At 41.0% G+C, this 11,539-nt stretch overlaps 1 protein-coding gene across 1 annotated transcript in view; it reads right to left on the minus strand.

Moving 5' to 3' along the window:
* Nucleotides 1-7,498, minus strand: part of LOC120913348 (cytochrome P450 2G1-like) — a 40,575-nt gene extending 33,077 nt beyond the window's left edge. The window contains exon 1 of the mRNA XM_040323223.1: nt 7,284-7,498. Coding sequence (XP_040179157.1) covers nt 7,284-7,463 — 180 coding nt within the window. The 5' untranslated portion in view covers nt 7,464-7,498. The remainder of the gene's footprint in view (nt 1-7,283) is intronic.
* Between the last annotated feature and the right edge of the window lie 4,041 nt (nt 7,499-11,539).

Here is an 11,539-nt window from a genome sequence, read left to right on the forward strand (position 1 = left end):
TTCTGATTTGCCATTAGTGTAAGCAGCATATATAACAATTGTGGATCTATTATTTTTTGTTTATATTAGAAAGTCAGAGCAAGGACAATAATCCAAGAAACAGAACAAATAAGTTGCGCTAACCATAAGTGAGTATATATTAACAATTTGATTAAAAAATAGTGTCCATAAGTGACCAATGAACCAAGAATAAGAAAAATATATGAAAAATAAATATATATATTGAAAGTTCAAATTAAGTGAAAATAGTTGAATAATATTGTAAACGTGACTGGCAAACAAAGATCCTCCACCAGTGAGATAGGTGAAAATGTCTATGCGCTTACCAGAAGGGCAAGCGGTCAAGGCTTGCAGCTGGAAACCCCCAGCAAGGGTCTTTATCAGAAACTGCCACTGATAGTCCGGATGGTATTCCTCCAATTGGGTGGATAGATACAAGATCCAGGGAGCATGAAAAAAATGTATATACAGCATATGGTGATGTACCGCAGATGAAACGATCGATAAGCACACCAAAGAAAGCCACCACCAATATGAATCACCAAACAAGGGGGACTCTTACCAGATATGCTGTAATAGAGGGCTTGTGGCCAAACCCAGCCAGGGCCTTTAAAGATAATCTCCACACCAGCCGGAGCAAACGGCTCTCTCAAACAGCCATAGCAGAGTATATCACCAAAAAAGAGATGAAATCCACATAGTGATGTATCGCAGGTATAAAGGTTTAATAAGGTAGATTGCACTTACATAAAAATATGTTCAACATTAAAAATTTCGAGCCGGCCGGCTTCTACGAACGCCCGTCCTTCAGGACCTAGACGCAGCACATCAGAGCGTCTCCTCCTCCCGACGTACGTTTCGTCAGTATGTGACGTCGTCTGGGGAACGGGCGACGCAATGACGTGTCGCGCTTAAATACACAATAGTAAAAACCAAGCCTCGACATGGATGCAGTCCCGGCCATCACGTGGCAGGAATCAGCCAATCACGGGAACCACAAAACATAGCAAGACGAATGCTGCATAGACGCCGCTGATTGATCATTACAGCATCAACGCAGCATTCAAATTATTAACAAAAATAACATAATAATGGAAATAAAAATAAGGGTATGTACATTCTCGAGTCGAGCCAACCACTATGACCCATAAACAGAATGCCAATTAATTTGCATTAAACATGGAGCCCAAAAAAATAATAAATAAACATTCTAAAATTAATTTCTTAATATAAAATGTATCACCCAAATAATAATGAATATGTAAATAACAGGGGGGTCAACCACAATATTAATGGTCAATAAGACAGTCACCAAGGTGAATATCATGTAGCCCCTGTTATGCAATACGGGAGCTCCCTTGAGGGCCAGAGCATAAATATAAGAATATAAAAGTAAAATTGAATAAATTAAGATAAAAATAGTGGAAACAAGTCCATTGATGGCCTTACTATCAAATATGTCTTAATTGTTAGAAGACGTCTTAATTATTAAAAGACATCCCCCTACAAACCCTTAAATGATCATATAAAAATAGATGACCATATAAAAAAGGAAATAAAAAAGGAAATAAAAAGGGGGGGGGGAGGGGGGGAAATGATATGTTCTCAAAAGTGTATATATAGTATTATATTATTGGGGCTCGCCCCATTAGAGACCCACAAATATACAGCCTATGTTGGGCTCGACTCAAGTTGGCACACAGCAAATTGGCTTGATACAATAAAATCCACCTGGAATTAGAATAACACGTAAGAATCATTAATCAAGCATTATTAATAAATGCATTAACATCTACCTCCACATTTAATCCATGGGGGGTATAACATTTGACCTTATGGATCCAACCCATTTCAAGTCTGGAAATGCTCCTAACCAAAGATCCCCCTCGCCAATGTGGGGTGTACTTGTCAATCCCTAAAAAGACTGTTTTAGAGGGGTCTTTGTTATGTGATAATAAATAGTGTTTGGACACTGAATGGTTGGTGAATCCATTTAAGATGTTCGTAATATGCTCATTGAGTCTGACTGAAAGGGGTCTTTTTGTTCTGCCAATATATTGCAGCCCACATGGGCATTGGAGTAAGTAAACTACCCCTACAGTGGAGCAGGTTATAAATGGTTTGATCTTGTGCTCCTCTGAGGTAGATGTAGAAGTAAAGACATGAGTTTGTCTATGTGTGCACCCATTAAGGGAACATACCCGACAGTTCCTACATTGATAAAACCCTGTATAGGAATCCAAAAAAGTCATCCTCGGAGGAGGTGGTTCTATAACATTGGGGGCCAATCTGTGCCTTAAGGCTGAAACACCTCTGAAAATGACTTGTGGAACAGAGGGTAAAACAGGACCAAGTATGGAGTCATTTAATAGATTGTGCCAATGTTTTCTGACTAATTTTTTTACATTATGATGTTGAGTTGAAAAAGTAGTCAGAAATGGAACCATGGATAAATTCTTTTCTTTAGGAGGTTTTGTGATAAGAAGAGTTTCTCTATCAATTGTCTTTACCTCCTCCAAAGTGGCCATGAGAGGGCCCAATGAATATCCTTTTTCTAAGAACCTTTCAGTCAAGAGTCCACTCTGATTGAGGAAATCCTGCTGATCGGTACAATTGCGCCTGATTCTCAGATATTGGCTCTTAGGCACGGACTGTAACCAGGACTTGTGATGACAACTGTCAACTGGAATATATGAGTTGCGATCAGTTTTTTTAAAATGAGTAGATGTAACAAAATTGTTTGCCGTAATGGAAATCTTCAAATCCAAAAAACTGATACTGGATTGGCTTGCCTCAAAATCTAAATGAATGCCCCTAGAGTTATTATTTAGAAGCTCCATGAAGGCTTGTAAATCTTCAAAGGACCCCTCCCATAGGAGGAGGATGTCGTCAATGTACCTCTTCCACAGCTTGAGCTGTGGAGTCTGGCTAACATAGACGACATCCTCCTCCCATAAAGCCATAAAGAGGTTGGCTAAACTGGGGGCATATTTAGCCCCCATCGCTACACCTCTGTCTTGGCGGTAAAACTGGTTCTGGAACCAGAAATAATTACGAGAGGCTGCAAAATGGAGCAAGTCCAGGATGAAACAAATTTGTTCGTCAAACAAGCCCGAATTACGCCTCAGGTAATACTCCACAGCAAATAAACCTTGGTCATGCGGGATTATAGTATATAATGATGTAACGTCCGCAGTGACGAGCCATACATTGGGAGATGGTTTAAGGCTGGACAAAATATTGATGGTATGCCGTGAATCTTTAAGGAGTGATGGCATCACTGCCACTAACGGCTGAAGGAAAAAGTCTATATACCTGCCCACCCGGGAAGTGAGGGAATCAATCCCACTCACTATGGGGCGTCCCGGGGGGCAGGTTTGACTTTTATGAATCTTGGGGAGGTAATATATTATTGGCGTTCTAGGGGCCAAAGGGACCAAATAGGCCCTCTCCTTTTTGGTAATGATACCTTCCCTAAAGCCATTTTTTACAATGCGGTCAAGTTGTTCCAAATACTTATTTTTTGGATCAGATTTCAAGGGGGTGTAGGTATCACGGTCCTCCAAAATTCTATTCATTTCCAATAGATAATCTGATCGATTAAGGACAACAATACCTCCACCTTTGTCAGCAGGCCGAATGACGATATCCTTATTATCGCATAAAGAATTAAGGCCGGCCAAAAGGTCCTGATCAACTCTACTGTTTTTAACTGGGAGTGATTCTAGGTCTTTAAGAAGAGCATCCCTAAATACCTTAATGGCGGGGGCCATAGTGGTTGAGGGATTATATAGGGATGCATTAGACAAACCAGTATGCACAAAAACTCCCAATTGATTTTGAGTATTGGGAATAGGATTAGAAATCATGTACCTCTTGATATGCACTTTGCATATAAACTTATGAATATCAATGTAGGTTTCAAATTTATTCAATTTCCGGGGTAAGGCGTATTTGAGACCTTTGTCCAGGATGAGTTTTTCAGACTGATTCAAAACAACAGTACTCAGGTTGTAAATTCCTGATCCTGCTAAAACTTTTGCCTTTTTGACTCGTACCCTTCGCCCTCCTCTGACTCCTCTCCTGGGTCGCCTGCACGTTTCACGCCCTGGCTGGGCCTGTGAAAACCCCACTGTTGGGGCGCGGGGCCAGAGGAGCCCGCACTATTCTGAGGATAGGCAATGTTAACAACCTCAGACAAGCTCCCTTGCAGGGGGTAATTGCCATTATTCCTGCCAAAATAATCACTAGGTCCCTCTTTGTCCCGGAGGGGGTAAAAGCGATTTTGTGTGTCTACCTGGTAAGAAAAGTCCTTATCCTGGGTACATGTTGGATTGTATTGACTCAAACCAGCATGATGAGCAAAATTAGGGGGTTGAAAATAGGGAAAGCCCTGAGAGGGAGGGAAGAAAGGAGGGGGTGGTGGACCACTAGTGTATTGTGGATAACCTTGAGGGTAGGTTAAGGGTGGACGCCCCTGGTTGGGATAAGAATTACCCCGGTTACCACCCCTACCTGAACCATGAGATGGTTTGGAATTTCTAGATGGAAGAGGTTGTGTGTATGACTGCGAGGAACCTCCCCTACCTTGATTGGGTACTCTAAAAGGAGATGAGTACGAGCCTCTTCTCCTGGCACCCTGAAAGGTGGGACGACCTTTTGTCGGAGGTTGGATGTTGACAGGGTGGGTAGCTGAAGTGGATGCCTGTAACTGATTAGTTTCCATCTCCGCCTCCGCACTCCTAATCCTGTTTTCCTCCAAGATTTTCTTTTGCCAAGAGAAAACCTCCCCAATATGATAATCTGAGAGATCTCTGTTGTATTTTTTCTTTTTCTTATTTTTCTGGTCTCTCTCCTCTTTCTCCAGAAATTTGGAAAGAGACTCTGATTTGTCCTTATATTCCACTGACTCTCGTAGGGGGACAAGCTTCTCTGCAATGGTTTTGATCTCCTCATCTAGTCTGGTGAGTTTAACACGCTTTCTAGCGATCAAAAAGCAGAGAAATTTGACCCCAGCATCATTAAAATATTTGAACCAATCATCAAGCTGGGTGTCACCCTTTTGGGGTGCAACTTCCCATCTGAGACTGCGTGGGACCATATTTTCTTTGACATAGGTCTCTAAGTAGGCTATGTCCCACTGAGTGTGGGTTTCTGAAATGGTTAAATTTTTAAGTCGAGTAAAGATACCGGTTAGGTCACCCTCATCGTTTTTATATGACTCAAAAAACCCTGAGGTGTCAACCTTTTTGGAAGCCCTATAGTCAAAGACATCCATTGTGAAATGATATGTGAAAGAATAAAATAAAATGAAATAAAATAAAATAAAAGCTGCAGTAACTTGGTATATAACAAAATGAACAAAGGAAAATGTGATACTGCGCTAAACTAACTAAGTGAACCAAAAATAAACAAGCTGCAACAAAAATTGTGATATACACACAATATACAATCAAAACAGAACAAATAAGTTGCGCTAACCATAAGTGAGTATATATTTACAATTTGATTAAAAAATAGTGTCCATAAGTGACCAATGAACCAAGAATAAGAAAAATATATGAAAAATAAATATATATATTGAAAGTTCAAATTAAGTGAAAATAGTTGAATAATATTGTAAACGTGACTGGCAAACAAAGATCCTCCACCAGTGAGATAGGTGAAAATGTCTATGCGCTTACCAGAAGGTAAACAAAGTCCTGGGCACTTCCGTTTTTTTACTCCTCCTTATTTAGTTAGCAATTCCAAAGGCTAAAAACAATTACAACACATCCAGTCAATGAACATTTCTTGTGCAAAGAGCATGCTTTCTCAAGGCATCTGAATCTATTATGGGTTATTTTTAGAGCCCATTCACACAGGGGCAACACGACTTCTAGCACGACTTTGGGAGGCAACTTGGACACGACTTGGGTATGAATCATCAGGCAACTTACAAGGCAACTTCAAGTTGCCTCCAGGACAGTACAAGGCAACTTCAAGTCGCCTCCAGGACAGGAGGCTTTCCAGTGGCCAATCAAACAACAATCAGCTCTGTGGGAGGGAGGGGTTTGCCTGAAAAATGTATGTTATCTTCCTGTATTGTTGCTTCAGTTAAGACAGTGATCCGACTTTTGAGCTGACTTCAATTGAAATCAATGGGTACAAGTTGCCTAGAAGTCAGATTGAAGTAGTATAGGAACCTTTTCTGAAGTCGGAGAGACTTCAGTAGTGTACATTAAGACGGCTCCCATTCACTTCCATTCATTTTCTCGACCGCGCGACTTGGGGCAACTTGGGGCGACTTGAAGTCGGATCCCAGGTCGCCCCAGTGTGAAACGGATCTTAAAGAAGGAAATTCCTATGTTGTATATTTAAAACATGGCACCTTAATGAAAATATGATCATTTAAACCAAAGAAATCAATGTGCCGCGCTTCTAATGCCCAATACTAAATTCAAAACCTATATGGTGTCTAATCTCATCAAAAACAAAATTAATATTAATAACATACCCAAGATTTATTTACGTGAATGATCACACAGGTGAGGAAGCCGCGTGTTCCTATGGTGTAAAATGTAGGGGAGGGGCAATAGGACGGCATGGTGCCTGTACCCTGTGGGAGAACCTGTGCATACAAGTGGCTTGTACGGTGTAACGGATACATTTAATAAGGATTTTAAGCAATGTAAGTGTGGTGCACTTCAAGCGCCCAATAAATGTAAGTAGCCACATTTCTGGGTTAAAGTAAATATCAATTGCTTTTATGACATAAGCACTATTGGCATTACTTTCTTTATACATGATTTTTGGTGAGACTATCATGATGTGAGGCAGCGGCATCAAGGAGGATAATAAATGGTGAAGGTGAAAATATGCAAACACCATACTGCACAAATGTGCTAATTGGTTACTATGGGTAAGCTATCAAAATTTCATAACCTACCAATCCTTCAAAGTTCACCATAAGAGGACTTTTGTAGTGGCAAGTCTATAGCTGTCCTCAGTGTCTCAGTGAGACCAGGAAGAGGTAAGAGCAGTGCCTCTTTGATAATGCTGGAACAGTGAGAGCAGTTAAGTGTTTAAGGACATGGAGAGAAACATGGTTTAGAACCACTTTAAGTTTTGGGAATGCTTTCTACTTATTCTGCTTATTTCACCATACAATTTATATAAATATGACTCATAGACTGGAAAATGGAGCAGCTTAGATTGCATCTTTTCTTGACGTTATGAGAGGTTTCTTCCTAGAACACAAGAAGAGTGCATTGTTTTAGAATATTCAGTGTACTTATTCTTACCTTCACCAGAGACTTTGGCAATTCAGTGGTACTAATCTGCAGAAAATTCCCCAGAAATGGCAGAGGGGTCGGTCCGGGTGGCAAGTCTTTCTTCTTTACATTCATCCACCATTTAATGAGGTAAATCAGGAGAGTGACCGCAGAAGCGAGGAGAAGTGTTGCTGCGACATTCACCGCCATTGTGAAAATAATCTGTGCACTGACTCTAAACCACGAGCCGCTGTATTTATTTGTGAGATGAAGTTTGACAATATTCCAACTATCATTTGACCACTGAGGACAGGTAGGGTGTGTTGGAGTTTGGTCCAGTTACAGGCGTATTGTGTAACAGATTATAAAGCTTTATTAATCATTGCTTACCCAGCAGGACTTTAAATATCATGTGAATATGATATCTATGAAATAAACTTTTCATGATGTATTATTCAAGAGCAGATCAGCATAAAATGGATGGCATACTATAGAATTGTACAAAGAAGCCAAAACCTTTTCAAGAGTTTATTGACTAAACCTAGATAATATTACTCAAAAAAGCCCTATACTGAAATAAAGTCCCGTGTGACAACCTACAAAATACAAAGAATGATATATGTACAACATATTGGCATGTCAGAATGTTTGCACTTGAAGTCAGCTACAGTATGACATATATTGGTGACTGTAAGGCCGCGTACACACGATCGGTCCATCCGATGAGAACGGTCCGAATGGCCTACACACTATCGGTTAAAAAAACTATTGTGTCAGAATGCGGTGACGTAAAACACAACGATGTGCTGAAAAAAAGTTCAATGCTTCCAAGCATGCGTCGACTTGATTCTGAGCATGCGTGGGTTTTTAACCGATGCTTTTGCATACTAACGATCGTTTTTGACCTATCGGTTAGGCGTCCATCGGTTAAATTTTAAAGCAAGTTCTCATTTTTTGGACCGAAGGTTAAAGAACCTATGAGGCCTACACACGATCGGTTTGGACTGATGAAAACGGTCCTTCAGACCGTTCTCCTCTGGCGATCCTATCGTGTGTATGCGGCCTAAAGTTACAGAAGTATAACTACGTTTTTTTACTCTTGCCCTAGTTTTTCTTTTATAGTTTTCCCTCCAGTAAAAAGTGCATACTATATTCATCAATAAGTATTCTGGTACAGTATACTTGAAGTACATCTAAGGCAGTCATGTATTCCATTCTCTGAATCTCTGAAATACCTTGTAGGAACTGGGTTTGAGAAAGAGGTGTGGATGTCAACCAATGTATCGGGATAGTTCTCTTGGCTGCTAGCAAAATATATGCCGCTAGTTTGTTTGAAAGTTTGCCAATGCCAGAAAATGGTAGGACTAGCAGGCAGTGTATCAGCTCCAGCAGAAACTTGAAGTACATCTCCCGCTAGATGCAGTTGAGTGAGCATGTGCACTTTGTGACCAACGCATTCAAAATGACCAAGTAGAGCTACAAATCTGCATCAAATTTTTCTCAGCGGAAACTATTCAGATGATTCAGAAGGCTTTAAGGGATGATGCAATGAGTGCAGCGCAAATAAAAGTGTGGCACAAAGATGGTCAAAAATCTGTTGAAATCTATTGAAAGTAATCCATGTCCTGGAAGACCTGCAACAAGCAGAACACCTGAGAATGTTGAAAATGTAAGGGCTGCAATCAACAAAGATCGCAACTGACAGTGTGAGAACTAAAAGCTGATCTTGGGAGTCCAAAAACGACTGTCTGACATTTTGTGTGAGGTCCCAAGGTGCCTACTTTGAAGGGGACCGAGGTGTCATCTAGATCAGTGTTTCTCAACTCCAGTCCTCAAGGCGCACCAACAGGTCATGTTTTCAGGATTTCCCTCAGATGAAATGGCTGTGGTAATTGCTAAGGCAGTGAAGCTGATTAAATCCCCTGTGCAAAATAATGGAAAGCCTGAAGACATGACCTGTTGGGGCGCCTTGAGGACTGGAGTTGAAAAACACTGATCTAGATGAAAAGAGATTTAATCTCCAAATATAAAAAGGATTCATCACAGTAAGAGCTGTGAAAATGTGAAATAGACTCCCTCCAGAGGTGGTTCTGGCCAACTCGTTAGATTGCTTTAACCGTTTAAAGACCGCCTACCGCAGATATACTGTATACCTGTACGTCATTTCATGCAATAGACAGCAAGGGCTAATTGGCCAGAGGGGGAGCCAATCAGCGGGTCTGGTGGAAGCCATGTCCCCTGGGACCAGCCAATTGCTCCCCAGAAAGGCAGAACGGCGATCTGCCAATGTAAACAAGGCAGATTGTTGTTCAAAGGCCCCGTACACACGAGGGGATATCCGCTGGAAACGGTCCACCGGACCGTTTCCAGCGGACATTCCTCCTCCGGATTTTGTTGTACACACCATCGGATCAAAATTTGTGCGGAAAACATCCGCGGTGACGTGTCGCGCCGTCGCCGCGACGATGACGCGGCAACGTGCGCGACGCTGGAGGGTAATTACTTCCACGCATGCGTCGAATCATTACGACGCATGCGAGGGATGGGAGCGGACGGATTGATCCGGTGAGTCTGTACAGACGACCGGATCAATCCGCTGGAAAGGATTCAAGGGGATAGATTTCTTAGCATGCTAAGAAATTTCTATCCGCTTGAAATCGATCGGCCGGATTTGTCTGCTGGAACTGATCCGCGGATCAATCCCAGCGGATAGATCCGGTCGTCTGTACGAGGCCTTAGGCAGTTGCAGTTTCAGTGCTTTTTGCATTTTGCAGATTTGCACTACAGCCCATGTAACATGGTTTCCTATAGAACACGTTCTGTAGTGCAGATCTGCAAATTACAAAAAGCACTAAAACCGCATAGATGTGAATACAGCCTAAGAGGTTCACCCAGTCAGTCAATCCTCCACACAGTAAGCAAGCACCAACTAGGGACACACATAACCCTTTGATCACCCCTGGTGTTAACCCCTTCCCAGCCAGTGTCATAAGTACAGTAATGCCGCATACACACAATCTAAATTTCTCGATGGGAGCTTGTTGTCAGAAATCCCGACTGTGTGTAGGCTCCATTGGACATTTGCTGTCAGAATTTTCAACAACAAAAATTTGAGAGCTGGTTCTCAAATTTTCCGACAACCAGTTTTGTTGTCGGAAATTCCGATCGTGTGTACACATTTCCGACGCACAACATTCCACGCATGCGCCGAATCAAGCAGAGCCGCACTGCCTATTGAACTTAATTTTTCTCAGATTGTCGTACATCTTGTACATCACCACGTTCTTGACGTTCTGAATTTCTGACAACATACGTGTGACCGTGTGTATGCAAGACAAGTTTGAGCCAACATCCGTCTGATCCGGTTTTGTTGTCAGAATGTCCGATCGTCTGTTAGCGGCATTAACAGTGCATATTTTTAGCACTGTTTACTGTAATAATGTCACTGGTTTCCAAAATAGTGTCAAAAGTTTCAGTTAGGTGTCCGGTTTGTCTGCCGCAATGTTGCAGTCCCGCTAAAAATCACTGATTGCCGCCATTACTAGTAAAAAAGAATGACATAAAAATATCTCATAGTTTGTAGATGCGATAACTTTTGTGCAAACCAAACTATATGCACTCATTGGGATTTTTTTTACCGAAAATATGTAGCAGAATACATATTGGACTAAATAGATGAAGAAATTCAATTTTTTACATTTTTTTATTGGATGTGTTTTATAGCAGAAAGTAAAAAAATAATATATATATATATATATATATATATATATATATATATATTTTTTTTTAAATTGTCGCTATTTTTTTGTTTCTAGCACAAAAAATAAAAACCCCAGAGGTGATAAAATAAAAGCTTTATTTTATTTGAGTACAGCGTTGCATGACCGCACAATTGTCAGTTAAAGTAACACAGTGCCGTATCACAACAAATAACCTGGTCAAGAAGAGGGTAAAACCTTCCGGGGCTGAAGTGGTTAAAAAAAAGGACTGGATTATTTCCTAAATGTACATATTATAAAGGGGTACTAACACTTATGCCTTGTACACACAATCGGAATTTTCGATGAAAAAAGTGTTTTCCGTTGGTGTTTAGAAATAGAACGTTTTATTTTTTTCGATGGAAAAAAAACGATAGGAAATTCCTATCGTCTGTGTGGAACTCCGACAGAAAAAAAACCCACGCATGCTCAGAATCAAGTCGACGCATGCTCGGAAGCATTGAACTTAATTTTTCTCGGCTCGTTTTGGACGGTCGGAATTTGGTCTGACAGTGTGCATGCAAGACA

The sequence above is a fragment of the Rana temporaria genome, chromosome 9 (assembly GCF_905171775.1).
Source record: "Rana temporaria chromosome 9, aRanTem1.1, whole genome shotgun sequence".
Classification (NCBI taxonomy): domain Eukaryota; kingdom Metazoa; phylum Chordata; class Amphibia; order Anura; family Ranidae; genus Rana; species Rana temporaria.